The sequence below is a fragment of the Amblyomma maculatum genome, chromosome 11, assembly GCF_055883805.1.
Source record: "Amblyomma maculatum isolate TAMU_Amacu chromosome 11, ASM5588380v1, whole genome shotgun sequence".
NCBI lineage: Eukaryota > Metazoa > Arthropoda > Arachnida > Ixodida > Ixodidae > Amblyomma > Amblyomma maculatum.
Window position 1 is genome coordinate 80,933,115 of NC_139354.1, and position 26,260 is coordinate 80,959,374.

At 42.1% G+C, this 26,260-nt stretch overlaps 1 protein-coding gene across 12 annotated transcripts in view; it reads right to left on the reverse strand.

Moving 5' to 3' along the window:
- The window catches only part of LOC146174259 (solute carrier family 22 member 6-A-like), a 109,873-nt gene extending 84,053 nt beyond the window's left edge, over nucleotides 1-25,820 (reverse strand). For 5 of the 12 annotated variants that reach the window (XM_084584876.1, XM_084584879.1, XM_084584882.1 and 2 more), the window contains exons 1-10: nucleotides 25,578-25,820; nucleotides 24,154-24,406; nucleotides 20,076-20,345; nucleotides 18,473-18,652; nucleotides 17,390-17,493; nucleotides 15,597-15,751; nucleotides 9,939-10,107; nucleotides 9,533-9,769; nucleotides 5,701-5,915; nucleotides 5,041-5,115 (exon numbers count right to left, since the gene is read on the reverse strand). In XM_084584876.1, coding sequence (XP_084441002.1) covers nucleotides 5,041-5,115; nucleotides 5,701-5,915; nucleotides 9,533-9,769; nucleotides 9,939-10,107; nucleotides 15,597-15,751; nucleotides 17,390-17,493; nucleotides 18,473-18,652; nucleotides 20,076-20,279 — 1,339 coding nt within the window. In that variant the 5' untranslated portion in view covers nucleotides 20,280-20,345; nucleotides 24,154-24,406; nucleotides 25,578-25,820. Of the gene's footprint in view, nucleotides 1-5,040; nucleotides 5,116-5,700; nucleotides 5,916-9,532; nucleotides 9,770-9,938; nucleotides 10,113-15,596; nucleotides 15,752-17,389; nucleotides 17,494-18,472; nucleotides 18,653-20,075; nucleotides 20,346-24,153; nucleotides 24,407-25,577 lie in introns of all 12 variants that reach the window. The other 7 variants (XR_014702254.1, XM_084584878.1, XM_084584881.1 and 4 more) reach the window with 4 other exon arrangements.
- Nucleotides 25,821-26,260: the final 440 nt, after the last annotated feature.

Sequence of the window (26,260 nt, forward strand, 5' to 3'; positions counted from 1 at the left end):
TTGATGTCAATCAACCATACCGCAAGCTCTCAGTAAAGGGCAGGCACAATAATGTAAAGTGTTCGATATTTTTGCCAACAGATGGTCATTTAGCTTAAAATAGAACATGTCATAATTAGTAAGCTGGATAACTGCCCATAATAAAAGGACGTATCCCAAATCGACACTTTTAATGAAAATTTCATGATCGGCAATTTCATCACGTAGTAGGATCTACAGTTCATGGCAATTCTGATACCGCGAAATCCTCCATCTCCTCGGAAAACATATCGCTTGGCTCCGTGGACAGCCGCCTCAATGCCAATTTCATTATAATTTATGTAAAACGATTACCATTCTAACAGTTATATACCGGTAGTATAACAACTACAAGTTTTCAAGCTTTAACATTTTTTTATTTTCTACACTTCTTGCGTTAATAGATTGCAAGCGAAGTTATGGGATTTTAATCGCTTGCTTTGGGTCCGTCAACTGTCCTTCCTTGAAAGTTCACGTCGACAATGCTCTGACTCATCCCAAGCAAATATCTTACTATTTTTTCTTACATTCTAATGGAACGTTTAGGTTTTTACCATAATTTTGTGTTTTTTTCTCGCTCTACCACTATCCTTTAGATGCTTGTGTGAGCTCCATGAGTGCGCTGTAAACTTTTTGCACAGAAACCCTACTTCCTTTCTTTTATTTCAAAAACCGCATTGATGATTGTTTCTTTGGTAGTCCTGGAAGTATACACTCTTTACATAGAGCAGTTCAATTTGAGAACTGGCACTAGTATTTCTGGTGGAAATTGCTGTCATTTGTAGTTGCTATTCCACAAACATCTGCACTACTCGTGTAGTATCTTAAGGGTGTTTTAAACAAGGAACTGTTAAATTGAATTGCCAGGTTGTCTATTTTCTTTCAAGGTACGCCTAAAGGAGACATGTTAAACGACCAATGCCCAGCGCTTTTCCCAGCGCTCACGGCGGAAGCGTTGCTGCGGTGCTGACTTTCTAGGTACTGCGTCCGATGACGTCAGAAACATGTGACTCGTAAGTGGAATTGCGATATTCCTGTTGACAAGGTAGATTCAGGTACGCAGGTGCTGCCTTTCGACGCGTCTCCCGGTGGCGTGGCAATTTGAATGCGATATGACTCCGCTGACTATCATGAGCTCGGTTTGTACAACAAAAAGTTTCTTGGGAGCACATACGTCACCACCGTGCAGCAAGGCGAAAGCATTTTAGTCGCCCTGCTGCAATCCTCGGAACGCCCCTCATTCCTTGAGAGAGAAAGAGAGGGGAAGAGACTGTCTCTTTCTAGATAGAGACACTTTCCCCAAGCAGCGAACAAGACAAGAAGAACTCTCCTTAACTCTCATTCTCTGTAACTCTCCACTCTATCTGGAGAAAGAGGGAGAAAGCAGAAAGTGAGTGCATCTATCTTTACTCTCTCGTGAGGGTGAGAGAGAAAGAGGAAGGATAAGTGGGAGTGAACAAAAGAGAGACATGGGGAAGGGTGCTGAAAAAGAAATGGGAGAAACAAAGAGGAGGGTGCCTCCTTTTCTCTTAAGAGATACCCTCTTCCTCACTCTTTCTGCGAGAGAGAGCTCTTCCTCTCATTCTAGAGCCAATGTTGCAAGCGTGAGACTATCTCTTTCTTTATCATTAGTATCAATATCTGCCACTATCACTCAGTAACTATGCAGAACCCGCGGAATCCAATGAAATTTCGCGGACACATCTCGCACCCAGTTACTACGGACACCACTTGTAAGCTATTGAAGGCTTTCCCCTTAAAAAACACGGGGAATGTCGAAAGACCGACACCAGCGCTTTCATCGTGCCATTACCGTGAGTAGGCGATTAATCCATTTATCATGGCTTACAATTTCCGAAGGGTCGCTGATGTCTTGGAACATCTGCAGCAAGCCAGGATAAAAGCAAATAAAGCCAAGTGTTTCTTCTCTCAACCTTTTCTTGAATATTTGGGCTTCTGTATCTCTGATGAAAGTATGCAGCCTACAGAATATACGGCTAGGGCAATCGTTAAAGCTTTTTTCAGCGAAAAATAAGAATGACCTAAAATCGTTTTTCAGATTTATCGCTTTCTACTGCTCTTTCCTCAATGTCCGGACCAAAATTGCCTAGTCATCACCGCTTACTTGAGAAGAGAGTTAAGTGGAAGTGGGCTTGGGAACACAAGCTGGCTTTTAGGAAAATAAAGAACACGCTGGTCGCTAGTCACTGCACCCATTATGCACACACTTTTTTGTCCCCTAATGCATAGTCATACGGGGTTGAGGCAGGGATAACTCAGCCAGATGATTCCCGCAACGAAACTCCAGTATCTTACGCTTCCGGAATAGTTTGATGATCAGAAAGGAATTCTACTCACTGCTCAACAAGGAGGGAGTAGAATTGAGTTGTTGCATGATACGGTTAGATTAGCCTCGCTTATTCTGCCGGCAATTGCTCTGCCATAGCGTACCTTATGGGTTAAGGAAACCTCCTAATATCTGTGAAATCCATCACACTCTGCACATAGTAACTTATAACAGTACATAATCCACTCTAGAAGCCACCATCTACCTACACATACGCACACAGAATATAGCGGAGACGATGTCATGCCCGTGTTATGCATCCAGGTAGAAGAATGAGCAGAGCTCGTGCGAATTCGATGTAGTAGAGTGGCCTGATGTTTTCTCAATCCCTTGGCATCACATGGCTCGTAGCGCGCCTTCCACAGGGTACTAAAATGGTTGAGTACTGTTTTTCTGAAGAGTCTTTTCATATCTTGAGAGAATTGCTTTATAGTTCTTTATGGGCGAGACTGTCTGCCAGCTCGTTGCCCCTGACACCTATGTTTGATGACACCCATTGGAAAAGTAAACTAGAGCCTCTGCTGTCCAGATTCTCCATCAAGTGTAGAGAGCTTATAGACAAGGCATCAGTAGGGAACCCGCGTGTTTACGGTTGGAGGGGAGATTATGAATCGGTTAGGATGACAACAGGTTGAGCCGGACAAGACCCTAGCTTCCGTAAAGCCACCTGAATAGCAACACTTTTGGCCGTTGTGGAGGATATGACTTCAGTAAATCTTGCATACTACGTATAGTCCATTAAAGGAATGTAAAAAGTCGCTGAGCTATATTTTGTGACCTTTTTTACAGAACCATCAGTGACAATGTGTAGATTGCGGGCATACTCTCCAAACGTTGAAGTAGGAGCGAACGCGTTGCCGCTAAAAGAGAACGGCAGTTTGCGATCCCATGGGGAATCATGACCTTAAAGTCGTGATGTTACCCTTTGACATCCCATCTTGAATGTCTCGAAGTTTTTCACAGAAAGGGCCTAAGAAGAGCCATTGGAATTTCCTCAGGCGGCAGTGAACAATGCAGTGCTTCATAAATCACTATCGAAACCGTGTAGTTTTGTCGCTTCACAGAGGCTACTAATGCAACTCGGCCACCTCGGGGAGATGGTAGCTGGACAATACCTGCTTCAACGTATCCGCAAGAGGGCTGATTCGAGAGCCTACTTGGCACTTAATACTCTCACTTCTCTATGCAATAATGTTCGAAGGCAGAGGAAACGGTTGAAATCACCCTGGTCATTTCCAACAAGGTCATTTCCACCAGTGCGTTGCCGGAAAAGAGGGCGTCATTTACAAATTTCACAAACCTCTTCTAGCTATAATGGGACCAGATCGTAAGCTTCCAAGCTTCCAACTGGTCTATCCCCCCACATGATTGCGGTTGTGCCTCATACTGAGCGCGTGTAAATACAAGCTGTTGTAACGCTCTAGAAGGAAACCCCAAAATACCGACACCCTGAGTCACCTGCCAATGACTGCACAGACGAGCAGCCGACACCAGCAGCAGACATTCTTATGATTGAGGCAGCGAAAGTAGGTAGTCCCCTGACGACCAAAAATGCTGCAAATATCAGCAAGAATGACCCTATGCTGTCCATCACGTACCGAAGTCTTCAAACTGGCGACGATATAATGTCCCTATATAGCCATCAAAAAACTTTTGGGGAAATTCAGGGGACATGACCCATGAGAAGGTATAATGCCTTTGTTTTTCAGCCAACGCTTTTTTTTACTGGTTAGTTCGAAAAGAATCAACACTCTTCTTTATGCGGGAAAAGCGGCTTAGCTGATGATGGTGTTGGCCGCGAGCCGATGATTTGCGCTTGCTTTCATGAACAGCATTCGGGCATTCATTAACTCATAAAGAATGAGCAATGAGTAACTCATGAATAATGAGCAATAATGAGCAATGAGTTATTTGAGCATTAACTGCTCAGTGACAAAGCTATAGTATCGGGTGGGGCAAAACATTGAGCTGACCCTATTACATCGTTGCACTTATTGACCTGTTTTAAAGTCGCATGGTAATGAATCCGGGGGCTATATACCATGATACAGATTACGTGCTGCGGATATTCCAGGTGAACAAATAAATGTTGATTCATATTACTGATACCGGCTCAAAATAAACTCCAAATACCCGTCCATGATCAATGGTGCCACACCAGGCTCAATTAAAGTGCAATTCACGTGCTGACATAACAAAAAATCTACCAGTGCTCGACTGCATGTTTCAAGCTTCAATGACCAGTGTCGGAGCTAGGTTATTTTAAAGGTACGCTTTCTTTTCCTTAATAAACAATGCTGAGTATTCATCTGCAATGACTCGCCGCCAAAGGTAGGTACATTAACTCTTGAGAGGCATACAATTGATGATATTCTAATTTATATTGCTTACTGGCTTGCTCCAACATTGATACATGCGTCGCACAGTGTGTGTGAGCATGAAACAAAATTTATTCGTTAAAGCTTTGCTCTAGACTTCTTATAGATTACATATGCACTTGCAAGCTTTAGTAGGTCCACGACAATAGGAAAGGTTTGCATAACTAAAAGAACAAAACTTTGATGAAATCGCTACGAAATTAGCAAAGACTTTTAGACACACTTCACTTTCTAGCAATACTGCCCAATATTATTCCTACGACTGCACTTAACCGCGGGCCTGTAATATTTCTTCACCTTTTGTCGTTACGTACCGTCCTGTAGAAGGTTGCTGAGAAAGTGCCCTCTGTATCCATGCTATGTAATTGACAACTGTAACCGGAGAGAAGAAATTTCAGGCGTGTGCTTAATGGAGTGGCTTCGCAATACTACATAGAAGTTTTGCGATAACAGTTGTTGTGCTGCTGCTGATTATGCTTATGCATTTTCGTTTATTTCTGTTCACTCCCGTCACAAGGTAGATTCGCCCGACAATGGGCACGCGTTCCTCATCCGCGCTCTCCCATATATTCTATGATTATAGAGTAATCTCCTAGGCTAAATGAAGCACTTACACAGATTGGAGTTGATGAATGCTAACGATATTCATTGCACAGCACGCGTCTATTGCATTTGGAAATTGGTGATGAACACGAAGACATTTACTGGGCAGCGCGACACTATGTTGCAGTTTTAAACGAAAAGTAAACGGCTGCGATGAAGCAAAGTGCTCTCGTGCGAGATTTGGGGAATCTAATGTGTTCCTTCCAGCGCGGCTTGAAATGTAGTCATGGCAGTGTCTTTTTTATTAAGTTTCATTTCTGGAGACCACGTTTGAATAATAGGCGCTAGTGATGCTACTACTCAAGTAAAAGAAATGTTTTCTCATTCAAAATTGCAAAGCCATGTCCAACTCACCTTGAGGTAGCGCCGAAATGAGGATCGCCATCGTGCCGACTAGGAGCAACAAGAACGCCTGGGACTTTTTTCGGCGGCAGAAGCGTACGACAGGCAAGCTCGCAATGCCTCCGGGGACCTCGCCCGCTGCGGAGAGCGCGAAGTTAACGAAAGGGCTGCCGCCTAAATCCACGGATGACAGCGTAGTGGTGAAGAGAAGCAGACTGTTGCAAAACCTGCATTGAAAAAACCATACAGTGCTCATGATGGAGGACCAAAGAACATTTATGATATTTTGTCTGCTTCCTACATGCTAGAAAAATGCCTTTACTTGCTTTTCACTCACTGTTCACATCTTTTTGTTCCTAAAGAAACAAACAAAGTTCAAAAAAAAATAATACCGAGTGAATACCCTTAATATGCAGTGAGACTAATCCTCAAAATGGCTTATTTTGTTTCTTGGATTTTTTGAACTGTTATGCAAGATTTCACATTTAATGACAGAACGCTCATATACTTGTTTATAGCTACTGTTACCCCACCAAGAGAAAGAGCGTTGCCAAGCCCCGTGTCATGCCCAATCTTACCACTATTTTCTTCTTTCGATATTTCACATCCACTGCAAGGAATGATTTTCAAAGCGATGTTGTTTTTGCACATAAATAAAAATCAATAACCGCGACTAAGTTGTGGAAGTGGGAAATTTGGCATTATTAAGGCCACGTGTTATTGCGGCCAATCAGACGTCATGGGATCGAAAAGTGTCCCCAAATGAAACTGCATATTGCGGTCGCATTTATTGCTTACATAAGTCTGTTCTTCAACACTGGGCAAGATTCTTCAAACAAGTACCTTAGATATCGACACTCGATACCCAGAAAAATTCTATTTCCGGTAATGGTACAAAATACATAATAGAAGTCTATTTTTGATACAAATACTCGATACTTAATCGTCGATGCTTCGATACATCACTAAAATCCGGACATAATAAAAGTTCTAATATGAATGGTGATGTTAAAATTTTATACCTGGCTTTCTGAAATCATTAATGTATTGCTATAAGTAGTTTTCTGAAATGCTTAAGCGAAGCCGACAGCACAGAGGTATTAAAGCTAATTTGTCGGGGCAGCTGGTCTTGTCAGAACTTTACATCGGATTGAAGCAGTGTTTGCAATGAGGCGATTGTTTCTACGAGTAGCCTAGAGAAAAATATCTTTAAATTATTCCTCTTCATACCAACTGACCTGTGAGCACTTGGTTATATGCAGAAATACATCTGCATCTTCCTTTGCTTTTCATTTCATACTACACGTTACTTACAAGGTGACCCATGCGTTTTACCGGTGCTGAAATGTGCAAAGTGCTTGCATTTGGAGAAATTAGTAGTTACTCTGCAATGGTGTGATAGATTTTTGGGGCTCTACATATTGTTAAAAGCTAGAAGGGAAAGAACACAACAAAATTGCTCAATGTTGCAATTATTCCGAAAGGGTACAATGTGGGCGTGCTAAAAGCGAGGCAATGAGAAAAGCCTCGCTACGAACTCACACCAGACCACGCAGTGTTGTATTGGATTAATATTCCTTTTATTAGTGAATAAGCGTGAATCTCACTTGCATCGACTCAAGTATCCTAGAGGTAGTTAAGAAAATGAAGTTTTACTGGGGTCGCTTAAGAAGTACGGCTAGAAGAGATGAAAGTCCATTTTTCAACACAAAATGACTAATTTGGTGTCAATGAAGTCGTGTATTAAAAAAAAATTGAACAATTTTTTTCCTTTAATATTCAAAGGCATATATATATATACAAGTAACACTTTATTCAATGTTTGCTAAAATATTTTGGGCAAAGAAAGTTGCTTGACAACACATAATTTGTTACTCAACCTATATGTGCTGGAAAAATGCTTTCATATCTCTCATGTTGAGTATTTCACAGAACTTTAGGCGTAATAGTTTTTTCTTTCAGAAAAAGTCGGGTCAAAGCTCTCCCCGGCGCAGTTACAAAGAATAAATTTGTTTTCAATCAAATGCTGTAAACTAAAAGAACGGCCAACTGTGGCTCGCGTTCTTTCCGCCATGTGGATTAGGCAGGCAGAGCCAAGTAGTTTGGAGAAAGGTCTTGTATAATTTACTGCATTCGACCACACACTGACTACGCTGTTTGACGAGAATAAGATGCCGCATAGACGGCCAAGGGAGCGGATGGCAAAGGAAGGAGAGCGGCTAGGGGACACTGGAGTGTGCAGGATTTCTAACTCCTGTTCACCTTCTTTGCGTTTCAGCTTTGTTCTTATCTTTCTGCGTGTTTTGCTTTGTGGTAGGCATTCTGTACTCGCAAGTAAAGAACCTCGTGAGCACCTACTTTTCATTGGCTCCTTCAAGTTTAAAGAATAGGAATCTGGAAGTGTGGTTTGTGCGGAGGGGACAGGGCCTTTTAGAGGGAACTCCGAGCAGAAGGGAACTGTGGAGGCGCTACAAGCCTAGCTGTCACCGGGTTCGCACTACCACGTGAGCGAGCCTCGTCAACCCATAGCCTCACGGTGGGTTCAATATTTGCATTTTATTTCGTGATCATTGTGCGGTGTTTTCAAGGTCGTGCCACCAAAAGTTGTAAGAAGGATTACGTTCGAACGAAATGAGTGATAAGAAAGCAAATGTTGGCACTAGATAGAGGATGAAAAAATCGCGCTTGGAAAAAGATTTTGTCATGCAGAATAATTAAGTAAAAAAATTATCAATTAAGTACATCATACGCCGGCTATATTTTCAAGGTCGTGTCAACAGAAGTTTATCGGCAGGATTACGTTCGAACGAAACGATTTATTAAAAAACGAATGGTAGCACTAGAGAGAAAAAGAAAAAATCTCTGCAGGAAAAATTAGGTGAATTCGGAGTAATTATCTAATTATTTAGACCCAATTCGGTAAACAATATGCCGGAACAGTGAAGGAGGTAATGTCGTCGTCCGAGGGGAGTCACGTGGCACCCGCCTTTTATGGGGTGTTACAATAGTGTGACATCACAAACCGGAAGCCTCTTTCTTCCATAAAGAATGTTTACACACTCCTCCATTGCGGGTGCCGCAAACGTCTCAAACCTTCTTTTTAGTATCGAGTATCGTTAAAATACGCGATACACTAAAAATGTACTTTCGATACCGATACTACGATACCTTCATTTCCAGCCCACGATACCTAATCCTGACACACAAAATGTATCTAAAGCTAGTATCGAAGATATGCGTATGTAAAAGAATGGCATTCTTTTAATGCCGCAGTTTTTAAGATGACCGAATTGAGAGAAAAGGCCAGCTGTCATTTGAGCACTGATTTTTACAATGCAGGAGACGAACCCCATTGCTTATTCAAAGCGCAGAGAAATATTTGAAGCCTTGTTTACTTCTAGATAACGGTCTGCAATAGTACCTCGAAATTTTGCAAAGTACTCAGCGCATTACACGGAACTCAATTAAACGCCAAATAAGGTCGAAAGGTCTGCTACAAAAGCCTGATTCTGGGATAGAATCTCAGGTATCGTCTACTACAGCTTGTACATAGGTGCAGAGTTTGGCGCCAGCTTCCCTTTACCAGTCACTTGTGTGGAGCTGCTGTTCGTTGCGAAAGAAACTACTAAAATTGCGTAACCACTTTCTCAGTAACCCCTCCTCCCAAGTGTGCTACTTGGGTATAATAGCAAGCTGGCTAGAGTAAAATGTGAATGCGTTAACTATCATTACTTTAACTTTTTCCCAGTTCTTAAGCGATCTCACACCGTAGGTTGGGTAGGGGGCTAAGAAATAGTTTAATGTAGGTTTACCTAACTGCTCAGAAATATGACTGTTTCCTCACCAGACTACAGAAAGGCAGATGGCGTTGCGACGCAGCCTTTTGTGCTTTACGATAGCAGTTAGGCTCGTTGACGAAAACTCTACGTCAGTCTTGGATTTCTCGATCAGCTGGTTCATGACATGATCCATGTCTGTTGGCGGCGGCCGGCCGTTGATACGCAGGATAGTAAGAATGGACCTGCGGGCCTCTACCTCTCGATGTACGGACATGAGCCAGCGCGGAGACTCCTGCAGAATACTGTCGCAAACTTCCGTCAGGCTTCAAAAATGCACTAATATTTTGCAGTCAGCAACTACAAGCTGTGCACTCACCTGAATTGGAACAATTTTCAAGCTGAACAAACACACTAATAAAATATCAAAGTAGGTGCGAGAATGGGGGGATAATAAAAACACATTTTACTCACAAGACGAATGGGAAGAGCATCAAACCACTCAGGCCAGATGCGAGCTGCAAATACTTCCAGTTTTCCAGTGTGTATGCTAGTCCCGGAAGCAACAGCGTGGGCAGGGTGAAGCCGAGCGAGAAGCCGATGTTGAGCAGGGTGCGGTGGCGTGGCTGAACAATCTCTGTGACTGCGCTTGGATTGGCGAGAATATGAGCGAAATGAGTAACAGCCAACTGGCGGCCTATTTTACATATATTTATACCTGCAGACACTAAGAAATATGAGGCGGTAAAATATTTGTTCAGCTGAATAAACTTTTTCATATATGAAATCATACAGGGAGCCGAGGAACCCTTAGCTACCGGAGTATTTCAGATTTTCTTTTTTCAGTTTCCGTATTTGATACAGAAAATAGGTTCAATTGACTATGTTTATGATGCAGGGTTGAAACGGCCCATGCTCATATAACACAGAATGAAGGCTGCATTCCCGTTTGAAAACATCTAACAACGAAAAAGGCATCTTTAGCGTGTGCAGATAGTGAATAATTTATACGAACACGGTAGAGAACAGTGTGAATAATTTCTAATCTATTTAATTATGCAAATTAAAAGATAAGAAAGAGACTCTTTCTTAGCTTCAAAGTCAAGGATAGCTAGAAGTTACATGACTGCGTCTGCGTTTACAGTGCTGGTTTAATTAACTGGTTTAATTAACCAATTAACTTCTCCCCTGAGCACGGTGCTGGTTTAATTAACCAATTAACTTCTCCCCTGAGCACGGTGGCTGCCGGGTGCAAAATTGGAGCATTCTTTGTCAAGCAAAGGATACGAACGTTGAAGCAAAAATAATAAACTTTTTTGATACATTATCATTATTTTCATTTGCGTTCCTGCTCTACAAGCGCTGCGGTTCAATATTGTATTTCTTGATAAAATTCTATACTCCTATTCTCATGCCTAAGTTTGCGAACATGAGTGAGTACCAAATATCGCATTTGAAGGCAATATTTGGTACTATTGTATATAATACTAGTATAATATTATACTATTAGTATATGGGTACTATATTTGGGGATTTTCGCCTTTAAAAGTAGTGTTGATAGAGAGCCCCGAAAATTCTTTGTATTTAATATCATACGATATATATGTTCAGCACCCATGTCAAATCCTGCTGCTTGGCTTCTGGGCAAAAAAGAGGCAAATTGATTTACCTACCTCCATTTCATAGTAAGGTGCAAACTGAAGCGGTACCCAGACATTCAATATTCGGGCTATTGGCTTTTAAGTTCGGAAAGATGTCAAGACGCTTCGATCACTTAAAATGTGTGAGTGTTTTGGAGACTACAGAACTAGTAATTGAGCAGTTGTTTCATGCAACGCTTGCTTTATATCTGGCATAGTTTAAGAGATGGTTTTGTCAACTGCCTCGAGGTTTCTCTGCTGGGTACGTTTAACTTGTATTTCGGAATGAATAGGCCCCTAGCATTTAATATTTTTTTAACTTAGAACACACTGCACAGCATTACAGTAGCCCCAAACAGGAGGGGCAAAATATTATTATGAGTACATAAAAACTGGATTATAAAAATTGCAACTGCGAAACACAGTTATCACGAACGCAAAATACAAATTTTTAATTCTATGGGTGAGATTCGCACCCCCTCGCTAAGATACACCAGAAGAATGGTGTAGGTGGATAATGTCTGAGTTGTTAGAATAGTAAACTAAAGAAATATATATATTTTTTATTTCAGCTATCCTATGGCCTCCTGGTAAAATTCCTGTGTGTTTGCTCAGAGAGAGAGAGGTGTCTCGTTTTATTCTGAATCTCTAAATGCGTAGTCTCCAAAAGCTTTAAATACAAACCGCATCTTAAGAGCCGTGCTCTGGAAACCAGCGCGATCCCGCCTCGGCGGCCGCTTTTCGGTCAGTGCAGTGCACGTTAAAGAACCCCAAATGCTCGAAATTTCCGGAGTCCTCCACTAAGGCGTCTCTCATTGCCTGAGTCGTTTTGGGACGTTAAACCCCACAAAACCAAAGCCAAACCAAAAAACACGAAACTAGCCGTGAAGGAGAAGCCGTTCCACTGTTCTTAATTGGGTACCGGAAAAATGAGCTCGCGGACTGCTTTCGAACACGCCTCAGAGAATGAAAGTAAGGAATCGCCTACAGATGGAGGAGGGAATGGCTAGTGCCGAGATTTATTGAAAGAATAGCCATTGGGATTCTATATTTTAAATAGCAACATAATGATTTCTTTTTGTTTTGTCGATCAATGACACAAAAATATTTATTGTAAACGAACCTTACGAGAATGAAATTGCAGTACTGCTAAATTCGACAAGATAAAATACACTATTCTTATGCAAAACAACTGTCACGCGCATAAGTTTCGCCTTCTTTATTTAAGCTGCAATACATAGTTCACCAAAGGGTTTGTTATTATGTTACAACTACGACGTGGGGCCACAGTCTGTATTTTTAACGTCTCGCTACATTTTCTGCCGTCTTATCTGAGTTGCACTTCATTCAGTCTCAGTAATGTATAAACAACCTCCAACATCTCCCTCCTTCCGCAAAATATAGCGGAATGTATTTTTTCCTCCCCGAATGAGCCACGGCTCTGACGTAACGGGTATATCGGCGAGCAATTTGAAAAATTCTCAGAGCAGAAAGCTTGCAAGGTAAGAAATGTTACCAGGAGTTCTCACGTAGCAAGACTGAATTTAAAATTCCTAAAAAAACTGCCTATTTCCATCCACCGTTGTGTATTAAGCCGAATTCGTAAACAACTGTGCATAAGCTCCCAGATAAGTTGTCGCGGTTCGCTTGAATCATGCGATGCTCAGATTACATTTTTTTTTTCTTTTTTACGTTCTGGCAAGGGGGCAATCAGATATCATTGCCATTATAACTAGACTCCTCGGACAGGAATCACCAATTTTTAGCTTATTGCGAGCCTCAGAGCAATGCAGACAAATAAGGTGGTAATATTTTAAAGGAGCTCCAACGTTTATAATACATGGACTGTAACTGTGGCAATGTCTTTTTACCATTTGGAAGGTACACGATAAGCGAAGGTAAGCCCTTCATTAATTTGTCTCAGACGAATATGGCTCAGAGAACGAAAATAAAAGCTGGCCTACCGCTGGAGAAGGGAATGGCTAGTGGTTGGTTGTTATGGCTACCGCGCATGCGTGGAAGTTCCTACAGAAATCAGCGCACAAGATGGGACTAAAGAATGTTCCTGCTTGAGCTTTAAGGCACCAATGACTAACGTCGGCGAGAAGTGATAGGGAAAGGCTAGAGTCTTTCCCTAACACTGCTCGCCGACCCTTTCCCTATCACTGCTCGCCGACGTGAACGTGAACTTCGGTGAACAAAGTTAAAACATTCCTCTGGCCGTCGCCGCAGAAAACCTGAGAAACTAGTGCATCCCTCTATTTACAGAGGCGAACGTCATAGCTTAGGTAGAGAGATAAAATGTAAGCGAATGAATCTGCGCACGGGCATGAGTAAACTAACGAGATGTCACCACAACAATTTTACTTAGGTACGCACTCACAGTGTCGTTTGCTGGCCTTTTAATGCCCATCTGCAGCCGTCACGCAGGCTGCTAGTTTGCGCTATCCTTGTCAAGTTCTCATTGGGGATGATGTAGCTAGGCGGTGTTAACATAACTGAACCATTGCTTGGTCGTGCAAGCCCAGGAGAGATTTGTAACCCCATTGACAGTACCCAACCGACGTACTCGCGAACTTTGCCTTAGCGGTCATTCCGCTGGTGTTTCTCCATTGTTTTCTCATGAGGTGGGCACGATACAGTCAAAGATTGTCATAAAACCTCCGTAAGATTTAAGCCTGGAATTTGTAACGCAGACAAAATGAGCCTCCAACCACGTTCAGACTACGTGCGCCAAGTACGGATCGGTTGTGCGATCCTTAACCGCAAAGCGTAAGCTTAAGCGTAAGCGTGAGCGCAAAAATCGTAATGTGTCAGATCAGACTGCTGTCGCTTTGAGTGTAAGATGCGAAGCGTCCGCAGCCAGCGTGGGCGTAAATGTCCGGGGTCCCGCGACGTTTACGACTAGCACAGGTACCTACGTCTGTTACTGCGGGACCAATGCGCACGGCGATTTAGGTTTTCCCTTCACTGTCGCGGGTCTTCCGGTCTTCCCAGATTTCGCGCGCAAACCAGCTAGCAGGCGGCATCATCCAACGCTGCTACGATGCTGCAGTCTATCGGCTCCCCGGTGTTATCGGTGTTTGTTGGTGATTGTGTCTTCCCGCAGCTTGATAATATGCAGTGCGGGATATTCTTTGCTGTGGAATTATCAGCTTCTCATTAAAAAACAAAGTTCGGCAGAGGCCGGTTCTCTATTACCAGTGGCTGAAATCGTACCTAGAGAAGTGCAAAACAATGCCTGGCTGCAAATTGGCTGTACGCTGAGTCAAAGCAGTAAGTGCTTTTTCAATCTCTTTTTTCATGCGCGAACAAGCTTTCAACAATCTAATGCTTCCTCTATATTTTCGAAAAGTGACGTTATGATGAAGTGGGATTCCCGGTTCTTTCCAATGCATTCTCGCACACCATCAGCTGCATTGACAAGTGACGGAACAGTTAGCCTAAAGCGAAAAACCGATGCGGGGCGACGTAGCGATTTGGCCGCAGAACGGAGCCGGCGCAGACCACTTGAAGTTTGAAAGAGCTCACCGTAAAAAAAAAAAAAAAAAAAAAAAAAAAAAAAAAAAAAAAAACAGCGTCTTCCGAGGGGGGACGAGGCTTCGCGGACGTTTCCGTTCCGTCGCGCGCTCCGGTTCATTGTTTGAAGTCAATAGTACGACTTTTGAGTCACCGCCCCGGCCCTTCTCCAAGATCGCTCTGAGGCACTGGTAAACTGGATATCGCAACCACAGATCCAGGTGGACCGCACGCCGGAGCTATGTGTGAGCGGGGATTAGGAGGAGGAGAAAGGGAGGGCGGAAGGAAGTGATGTTACCCTGAAGTAAATCCGATTAGCTACCCTGCAGCGAGTGGGGGTTGTTAAAAAAACAAAATGCTGGCTTGCTCCTTTGACCGTGTGTTGCGGGGTGGCGCGGCATCAGACGTTTGCCAAAAGAGTGTTGGGGAAGCGCGAGGACAGACGCTGGCGCGCAAGACCACTGTCGGGCCATGCGGACAGGTGCGCGCTGTCGAAGAAGAGTTGACAAACCCATATTTTCCTATTATTCGTCTCTCTGCGTACGTTTAGCGCGCAAACGATAAGCACATTTTGAGCTTGAAGAACTCCGACTTCCGCTATCAACCGCTTGCTAACTGGTGCCATGTTGAGATCGCTGATTGGCCGGTCGTAAACAACGTATCTTACCGAACGACCCAGTGTGAACATGCATGGTCGCAAGCTATGTAAACTGTAGTTTCAGCAGCTATGCGCGCTACGATAAATACGACACGACGGATGCGACTGTAGTCTGAGCGTGGTAGCTAAAAATTACGCTTTGAGGTACCCTACTAAGCAACCACCTGTGAACAACCAAAATGAGACTACTACTCAGGACTCTTCGAATAGCCATTCCAATTATTTTTTGCTAATTCAAGAGCTACACCTCCCCTATATTATATTTACATCAAGGCAAGAGACAATATCACTCTAAAAATTTGCGGTTCCACTCACAAAGTGCAGCGGCCGTTGTCTGAAACCCTGCTACGCAGACGGCTGTGAGAAATCGTAGACTGTTGTAGCACGTCACAGTTGGAGATGCAGCCGATGAGGTCGAAAACAGGATGAAGGCGAACGTAGAAAAGAAAAGTATCGGACGCCGACCAAACCTGCGTTAATTGTTGTGCCAATAAGAGGACCATGTGAGTATTTTTCGGAAGAAATTATTTTATGGCACACTGAAGGTCCACCTTAAAGAATGATTAAACCCCGTGTCCATAGACTCCCTGGTGGATCTTCGACTGCCCTTGTGAACTTACCAACTCGCTTCACTATAAATATCTTAGTTTGGGCTGTAATATTTCAAAACTGATTAGCGTACAGCTGTGTCCTACATTTTCTAAAAGACCACCCGGCACTGATATCAATTCCCGCTTTATGAATTCCTTCAAAATGTACTACTTGGTTTGGGGCCAGCGTCTGACTCGATATTGAAACGTTTTGCTGGGTTCGATTCTTCTTTTACATGACATTGAGGTGCCTTCCCCTTTTACCTTGATATTGAGATGTCAGGGTGAAAAGGGAAGACAGATTTGACAACCCCTGCAATTTGGCCATGTCATGTGTCATCATGACGTCCTGGAATTGATTTCCCGACTATTCAGAGCCTGGCTATGCCACCTGCTTACTCACACTCCTATAGGCAACCTTGTGGCTTTTCGCTCGCGTTGCTGTAACGTACGATGTATTTACTAGATAATGGAAGCTTTAAATTTGTGTCGTTAAAGATTGCTACATAATGATTGCGAACCAAACCTCTCTTGAGACACAAATGAGGGCTCTTTTAAGCTTAAAGTTCTGGAACATATTCTATACGCTTTTCTTACCGCAATAAAACGTCTAGGAAATGGACAGCGAATTTGGCTGAAATGTCTTACACGAGACATATTTGCCTTATCTGTGCCTTAACCTTATCCGTATTATAGAAGTTATCCGTGCAAATTAGTTAACAAACTAATGCACGAGCCTGATAACAAAGTCATATACAAGTTGTCGAACCTAACACAAAGATAAAGAACGAAAAACGCTCCCCCTAGAAGTTGTAATATTCATCTGCATGGTGGAGAAATAAGTGGATAATATATTTGCAATGGTGCAAAGCATTTCAGCTGCCGGAGTAAAATCAACTCTAGAAATTCCAGAAAACGACGACAGTGCATTCAATCGCTTTCGTTATCCGCCAGTGCAAAGAAAGAATTTGCAGTTCCTTGCTGCGATTATTGAGAGATTTTATATACTCAGCTTTGTAAACTTGGTAACTGACGACAATTATGTCGCCAAATAGTCTTTAAGCAATATTGTGCATATTCACTGGCTATCTCTTTCAGAAAGAGGTTCTGCGCTTCAAGATTTTAAAATAAATTTCTTTAGTGCTCCCAAATGCTTCTCAAGGCTTGTTTTCGAATCATCATAATTGAAAACCAGTCTCCTCTCTACGCATTCGTTAGTGATATGAGAGAGGAATTACAAATTGCATATAGCCGGTTTTTGACGGATGACACACCCACGCATTCTAGGCACGTATATATGTATGTGCCTTTGTAGCTTCCTTGTTATTGTTTTCAGCAGTTCGATTAGCAGGATTTGTTATCAGCCTTAGCCCAACTGTTTCTGCCAAGAAATGTGCTCTGTCTTGTAAGCTCTACGGTTTATTTCACAAGACATAGCTCATTAAATAATACAATATATTACTGCTCCTGAATTTAAAAAGCGGTTCATTATCAACTTGATGCGAAGCCGTTGCTAACCTGTCTGAAAGGCAACTCCATAAAAGTGCTCCGCCAAGTGAGCCGGCGAACGCAACGCTTTGCATCAGGGAACGTTGCCAGTCGTGGTTGCAGACTAGGCCCCACTGAATGGAAAGAGAGCAAATGCATGAGCGCTGCAAAGTTTAGTGCGTCAAGTTGTAGAGCGGCACTAATCGGCAGTGCAAGATAAAATGTCATAAAAAGATCTCGACTTCTGTAATGTTGTTTCTCACCCTGATTTATGAGTTCTGTGAAACAGAATCATATAACTGACCTCAACATTTTCCTCTGGACAAAATGCATATTACTACGTTTTCTGTTTTTCAAGTCACGATACACAGGAAACTAACAAGACATATCATGAAGCAATATGTTCTGTTTCTGTTGTGCACTGAAATTTCACCTTGGAGGATACAATAAAATGTACAGTTCAAATGGGCCTTGATGGCAGCTGTGGGCAAGTTCCTAGTATTTGTTACAATGATCTGTACTTGTTAACGTGATGTCTCTACTTTTTTAATGTGGCACATGTAGTCCAATTAAGGTGGTCGGAAGTGAACACCACAAGCACCTACACAAAAGTCAAGACGTTTACTGCTAATTTACTTCTGTACGAAACAGTATGTTCCTTACCACTGTTCTTAACCTCATATCAATGTAGAATATATTTTTGTTATCACTGCAATATGTCTAGCATACTGCCTATTCCCTTAGTGTGCTTAACAGCGTTTGTAGTGATAATGTAAGTGTAAAACATTACGTAATAATGATCCCAGCACATGTTCTGCAGCCTATGTGGGCTTTTGCAACTTTATACTCCTTCAGCTTTCTATGCATGTGAACCTTGCCCTGAACAAAATCATTTGGTATTTGGTTGCTGATATATAAAATGAGCGGAACCCCCCGTGCAGGAGCTGTTTATGGAAGCTTTTATGCTCTAAGCTCCTGCTTTATTGTATCCATGATTACATTTTTGTGAGAGCGTCCTTCAAGAAGAACAGATCCCTCTCCGTATCAACATGATTTACTATTAAAGAAGTGTCTTGAGATTTATCTATAAAATACTCATCCCAAGCTCAAGACCTCCGGCACAGCTGAAGATCCCGGTAACGTGTCGTTATAGGTCCATGCCTTGCAGGGATGTAGAAGGCCAGGATGCACTGTTCCGTTCTCGAAAACTGTGCGTTGCCGACAACGCTCAAACTTCGTATACTGCTGGACTCCTCCGGCATCAGTAGCATTAGCAGAACCTGAATAGATTACCTCAAAAGAGAAGCAAGCAATTTTCTGCCAAAGTGAAAATAAAAATATAATTTCACAAGTTTTATTATCCTCCAGAGAAATAGGCATATATTTTTTTAGAAACCTTAGCCAAGAGGGCAGCATTCAGAACGGTTTATGAAAAAATTGTGACTAAGAAAGTTATTTGGCTCTGCCACCCTTCTTGCATTCATGGTTAACTAAGCTTTCGCTAATTAAGTACTTTTCTGAAAATTTATATTTTCTTTTCAAATAACGGTTCATTAATCAACGCCAGGAAAGCGCAACTCAGGATTTCGTAATCATGCCATTTTACTTATGGCTGCAATAACCCGATGTTCTTCAATGATTCTCATGCTATACTTTCGGCCTATCTGCGTTTATTACTGGACATAAAACGTATTGTTTGAATAAATTCACTAAATTTTAACCTTCATGTTGCTCTCCTCCAGCAAAACTGCTGCCGGCATTTTAGTGTTCTCGAAGGCTCGGTATTAATTCCACCTGCCTACCATTAGAACAAAACTTCACTTTCATACAGAACCATATTAATTATTGCTTTACTAGTTGACATTTCACACATCATTCGCATATCTTATTAATACACGCGAGCAATCTAAGCTCTAAGTATTATTACGTTCAGACAATATAGTGGCCAGAGGTGTGAAAGTTTGAGCAACTTAACATCTCCTATTTTACCTTGTCATGCACAATTTAGCCATTTTGGTATAAGAGTTTGTAATGAATGAATGTCCGAAAGTTTATATATCGCCACAACTTACCTATATCAATATTAATAGATCTTTACTGAATTGTAACTTCCTCCGATCAAGCGTGGGCGCTAATATCTGGCATCTTCATCGTAGGATTCGCATGACTAATGGCAATAAATATCCACCTAGACATGAGATAAAGTTCTCTACACTATTTTAGCAGTTTATGGCAATATAATATTCTTCAGTCCATCAATGTTACCGCCTGACAAAATGCTTGATAAACAGTTTGCCAAGCGGCTGAAAAAGTTCGATAATTTTGACTTCTAACAATATTTTTATCTTCATGCTTGTGTACTGATCTTGTATTAATTTACTCTACGTGGGTTTCCTCTTTTCGATATAGTTCTCAATATGATACTAATTGTCATCATCTGTTTCACACTATTTGTATTACGGTTATATTCAGATTTTTTATTTTCCTTTCCACTCGTGTTGACATATATTGCTTGAAATGCTGTATTTCAATTACTTCTTTGTACAAGTGTACTACTAGGGCACCTGAATCTGGATAATTTAATCTTTTTTCAACAGTTTCCAACACAGGAGTTTATTTTGAGACTTCTATTACCATTTATTTATAATGTATGACCTATTCTTATCAGTATGGTGAACATGAAAATTTAAAAGCCATCTATTCTGTGATCACTTACGGGAATGGCAAGCTGAAGCCACTGCTCATCTGTAAAGTTTGCTGATAGCGAGGTTGGCTTGGCGCACCAGTGGTCTACGTCGGCCGCAACAAAAGGAGTGAGGAGGAGCGTCCACGCAGTCGGGAACGCCCGAAGCACGGTGATTGCGCCGACAGCCAAGTGGTACCAACCAAGCTGGCCCACGATATCCGATACATCCATCATGGCTTGAACGAATTCGAAGCACAACAATCCTTTCGTTGGCAGTATCACATCGTTTGTTTCGGCAATCTATGAAGAATTAGTTATCAAGCGAAACACCATTATATTAACTACGCCGCAGCAGTGAAGATCACTTCCACCGCGTTAAATCATCCCTAAAATCTATCAGCATATAGTACTTAATCGCCGCAAAATGAGTTCTTTAATCCACACAACAGAAATCCATCCAATGCTTAAATTCACAAAACTCACAAACCAATTATGCCACGTAGAAGCACGAAGTATGTAATACAAGCGCTTCAGCACCGATTTCGTAGCATCCAATAAATATACCACCGACATTTATCTCCGAAACTTCTAAAGATTTGATTGATAAAAAGATGAATGATTGCAGATTTTGAGTAAACTGGCAAGTTCCCCATGTTTCTCTATGCTCTATGCAAATGATTACACATTGCTAAAATTTTCTGATGCATCTCCTGCATTGCAATAACACAGTTCTCAGGCAAATTATGTAATTTACACTCTTTCTGTTATAATCATCACTATAATCAGCCTGACTAGAGAAATCCTCCCACATTCCTCCAATTACCCGGCCCTGGGCTAGCGGCATCCACGTAAGCCTTGCCAACTTCTTACCTTCATTAGCTCACCTAATGTTCTACCTCCCCCTGCTGCGCTTTTTGTCCCTTTAGAATCCAGTTTGGTACCCTAAACGACCATCGTTTATCCTCTCTTCACACTACATGCCCTGCCCATGCCCATTCCTTTCTGTTTTCCACTAGAATGTCAGTAACCTCACTTATTTGTCTGACCCAATCTGGACACTTATAACCTCTTACCGTTACCCCTACCATTTTCGTTCCATAGGCATCTGCGTTGTCCTCAACTTAGGTAGGACTCCCTTCGTTATCCTCCAGGTTTCAGTATTATAGGTGAGCACAGGTGAGATATAACTGTTGTGTACTTTCCTCTTGAGCGACACCGGTTAGCTCCTTGTCATACTTTGTGACTGCTTGACAAATGCCCTCCATTCCAATCTTATTCTCCTTTTATTTCTCTTTCATATTTAGGACCTGCGGCTACTACCTCTCCTAAGTAGGCATATTCGCCCACTATTTCCAGGGCTTCGCTACTTAACTTAAACAACTGTTCCTTCTCGAGGCTGTTGAACATTACCTTAGTCTTCTGCACATTGATTGCCAAGCCTACCTTTCTACTTTTCCTGTCTAGGTCATCAATCACCTTTGAATTTCATCCCCTGAGGTACTTAGTAGCGCAATGTCATCAGCAAATAGCTTATTACTGAGGTAGTCTCCATCTACCCTTAACCATTACTACTCCTATTCTAAGTCTGAATACTTTCTCTAAGCAAGCTCTGGATAGTACTGGGGACATCATGCCTCCTTACCTAACACCTTTCTTTATAGAAATTTTGTGAGGTTCTTTATGTTGAATCATGGTTGCTGTGTAGCCTCTATATTTGTCTTCCAGTTGATTAACGTACGGCTAGTTTACAACCTGGTTTCGCAATGCCTGCTAGACCACCGAGGTTTCTACTGAACGAAATGCTTTTTCGTAATCAATTAATGCTCTATACAAAGGCTGGTTATATCCCGAACATATTTCTATCACCATGTTGATAGTATGGATATGATTAATAGAAGAGCACCTTTTCCAAAAACCTGCTCGATCTTTTGCTTGATTGCATTCTAACGTTGCCCTGAGTCTATTAGCCATTACCTCAGTAAATATTTTGTACATAACACGCCGTGGGGGGGGGGGGGGGAGGTGTTTGGTCTGTAATATTTCAGATCGTTAGCGTCCCCATTTGATAAGATGTAAGAACTCGTTTGCATTCTTCCATGGTTCCGGCAACGTCATGGGCACCAGGCGCTGCGTATAGATTGTGGACAATTTTCCTAGCACGATATCCCCCCATGTCTTTCAACAAATCTAGCTATCTAATTCTCTTCAGTCGCTTTCCCCCATTTCAGTTTCTAACGCTTTCTTAGCCTCGTCCGTCGTCAATGGCGAAACGTCTGACTGCTTTTCCCTAATGACAATCTCATTATTGTCCTGACTGCTTTGGCTGCTTTCTTTATTACGTTCTCTAATAGTGCTTTTTTCATGGACTGCCTTCATTGCATACATTTGGGTATTGATCTTCTTTAATATGCCTGGGGTACCTTTCAAGCTCTATTTTGTAGGTTTTGTTCCATGAACCATCCCATTCCAAAGTATGAAATGAAGTCCTAATAATTGATTCATTTATTTTTGAAGTGCCTTGTATTGCCCTAACGGGCATCAATTATTTTTGCTTCGCCATGAATGTCATACTTATGTCTTCTACTTGATGTCAACTAGCATATCATCAATCGTTTTTTCTAGCTTCTCTGCAATATACTGAACGCATCAGTTTTTTGTCGAAGGTCGCTGCGTTTTAGAGCGTACCTCTTTGACGGCCGTTCCAGCTTTTCGCGTCGTCGCCGTTGGCGTCATCCCTCGTAACCAGCTCTGCAGCTGGGGCAGCGCGCGCTCCCCCTTCCTCTTTTTCTGCGGCGGTGACTGCACGTGTTCTCCGATTGCTGCGCGCGCTTCTGCCACCACCGTCCCCCCCCCCCCCCCCCCCCCCTATTCCTGCGTGGCGGCGACGGTGTTCTCCGTTGCCGAAGTGCCGGCTCGCTATCAGCGGATAACGGTGCTTGCATAGCAAGCCGAAACGCAGAGCCACCTTGTGTTGACTCGCCGGCGGCGTCAGTCATGCTCTGCTATCTATTAGCCACGAAACGTTTCTGAGGACCCATGCGCTGCCTCTCACAACCTCCCGATAACTTAATTGCTCTCTTCATTTCTCCAACCACAAAGCTTCTTTCATGACCGTCAAGAATTGCTAGTGGAGTGTATCTTGTTAGAAAATGTGGGAAAAATAAACAAATGTTCTTTGCAACTGTACATACATGTCTTCATCAAAATATTTGCCTCAAAATATAGAAAAGGTGAAACAGCTTATGAGCGGCGCTCAAATTTAGCATTAGGAAGTAACAGAACCATCGGAAAATTTATGCGTTAATTTATGCGTTAATTTAATGCGGAAATATGTTGCCCTCCATATTTCCGAGGCGATGACTTCCAGCTTTTCAAGCGAGCAAGCTTGCCAACTGAAGTTCGCATGCTGATAGCTGGATATTTTCTATATGAAGAAAAAATAAACATATCATGTCGAAACGCTTACGCAACCCAGGCTGCGGCTGAGGCCTCGTTGACCAAAGCTGAAAATGTAGGCCCTCATGAGAACTATATATGGCTACCTCGATGTAGTAATTGGTAAGAAGCTCATATATCAATACACCTAAAACTTAACACAAAACACAATTCAAACTTACGACCTTGGATGGGTAAAGTTACCGCAAAAATGTTTGCGTTTTCTCATCATTCAAAGCTTCAGTGCACATGCGCAAGTACTCAAATTTTAAACGGCGGCCAGAAATTAAATGGTTTGTGTCGCGCAAGTAATTGGCGGAAGTTTGCGTTTTATGTATTTCAGATGGATACTATTGCCAAGTAGAAACTAATACATGTGTTTGGAAACATGAGAGGTCTGGGATGAATGCGATATATTTAATAAAAACTAGCAACCCCAACGATATCTAGTGATAATATGGGTGATATGTGAATATATGCAGAGTTGTAAAGTACAAAATAAGGCACTCAATATGTCAATATTCTGGGAATCAAAACAAAACAAGCATACATCAGCCGCCCCCCTCCCTCCAGTTTTTTTTTTTTTTTTTTTTTGCCGCACACTGCATGCGAACAACAGGGGGAGCGTCACGTTTTGATGCTCTGGAATAAAAGTATTCGACGCAAAACGTACCTATCCTTCGTAGGTCCTCTTCATGGCAGCGGAGCCCTTGCCTCGGACTTGGCCTTTTTTCCACTAATGCGGATCGTGGGCTTTTGCATACGCTGACGTTTTCTCCTGATACTTTTTCGGGTGCTTTTTCGCCGTCTAGAGCCGCCGCACACAGCAGCTTTTGCCTATCAGGAAATGGGTTTTCTCCAAAGTCTGGTCTCTGAGTTCATTTCCGTTTTCAAATCATGGAACAGCATACACCGATGATGGAGTACTGCGAAATTGCACGCGGATGTGCATAGTAGTATTGCACGACCAACTGTATCAACGTCAATGATCGATAACTTTTATATGTCATTACAACACGTGTCGTCAAAAGAACTGCCATACACTTACCATTGACAACCCTAGCAACTTGGTATCATTTAACCACCGACAGTACTATGACTATGGCTTTCTGCGCCGAGTAGATTCCACTGCCTTCCGGCTTATTTCAGGAGGCCATCGTGTAGTCTAGTGTTGAGTCAAGAATTTGTCATTACTGTGTAATACAGCAGCGCATATGGGGTGTTTTTGTTTGATAATTCTCATATGCAAAATGGCTTCTTTGGCACCTTTATTTGCTTCTCTTTCGAAATGATTTCAGTGAATGTTTGCCTAAAGTGACTATGAAAAAACAGATATATGGATTTCAAATTTGCGTTCTCGCAGTGTATTGAAATCCTTGGCGTATTTTATGCTTAACACTTTTATGAGATGACGACATTTAATGCTCATAAATTCAAGATTGGGCCAGTTGTGGTTTATATTCTTTTATAAGTCAGTGTGCATGTGTTTTTTTAAGATTTGGGGTTCAGCTGTTAAACGAATTAAACCCAAAATTTGCGCCTACCTCGAGTCATGTTAAAGAGCTGTACAAACAGCGTTTTGGTCTTGATATGCCATTCGTTGTTATATTTTAAGCTGAATACCGAGGATGACCGCACACGAAGCATTATAAAAAATGATTATAAAAAAAATGGTTTGGTTAACTTCACTATGTGCCTGTGGCTACAAAGTTATCCTCTGAAATTCGGAAACATCTTTTTCGAGCATACAGATTACGCCTAATAAATTATAAAACCGAATATACATATAGCGGGAATGCGTAGTACTTCATTTATTCTTCGTCGACGTCTCGACCGGGGATAAAGTATTTTTTCACTGTTTTGAGAAAGACCGGACCTCGGTTGAAATGTCGCAAAAAAATGAAATGAAGTGTTACGCACCCCCCTATACACGCAACAAGAACTCTTGTTGCGTGTGTATGTATGTGAAAACTTGTATTGCAATAACACAAAGTGCAACGAATACCGCTTCGGTGTCCTAAGCAGTGACAAAGCTGATACAGCAAAGTGCAGACCGAAAGTGGCGAACTGCTAATGAAGGTAAATATTAGAGGATACCTGTTAGGCTATTACACGATAGCATCCAGGTCGAGATTCACGGTGAAAGGCGTTCTGTAGTGCACTCAAGCGCTGCAAATGTATTCTTCACATATTCTGTCTGCTGCATCACAAAGTAGAGGCTTGGAACGACTGGTGCACTTTCCTAATTAACGTATTTTACACATGCATGTCAAGCGCAAGGCTTCTGCTGGGAACTTTTTCACTCAAGACTATGAGTCAACATAGGCTGCTTCTGATGCTTTGCTGCTGGGCCTTTTTGAGTATAGGAGCTCTGATAATCTTGGCCCGAGGGGTTCTTTTACATTGTGTATCAGAGCAAAGTTCAAGAAGGAGTTCCACGTGTAGATAATATCCGTAATTGCCTAGTCCGTTTTTGTCGTTTATGGCGCCCATTCATGAGGTGACAGATAAGGGCACAGCATATATTGCGTGTATATCTCTATATTGCTACAGCGCAAAAATTCTAAAATGTGTGTGGCTGGCTTCCAGGTGCTACCCATGTCTCTTCATAGAGAAAAAACCAGCAGCGAAGCGTTTTACAACCATAGAGAGTTAGATGTTTTCACTTGCTTAAGCAATTTACTGAATTTTGATGGCATGAGCACAAATTCTGCGCATATTAACAAGTTTTGACCCTGAAACGGTGAACAAAATTTATACAAATGAATGTGAATGGCTAT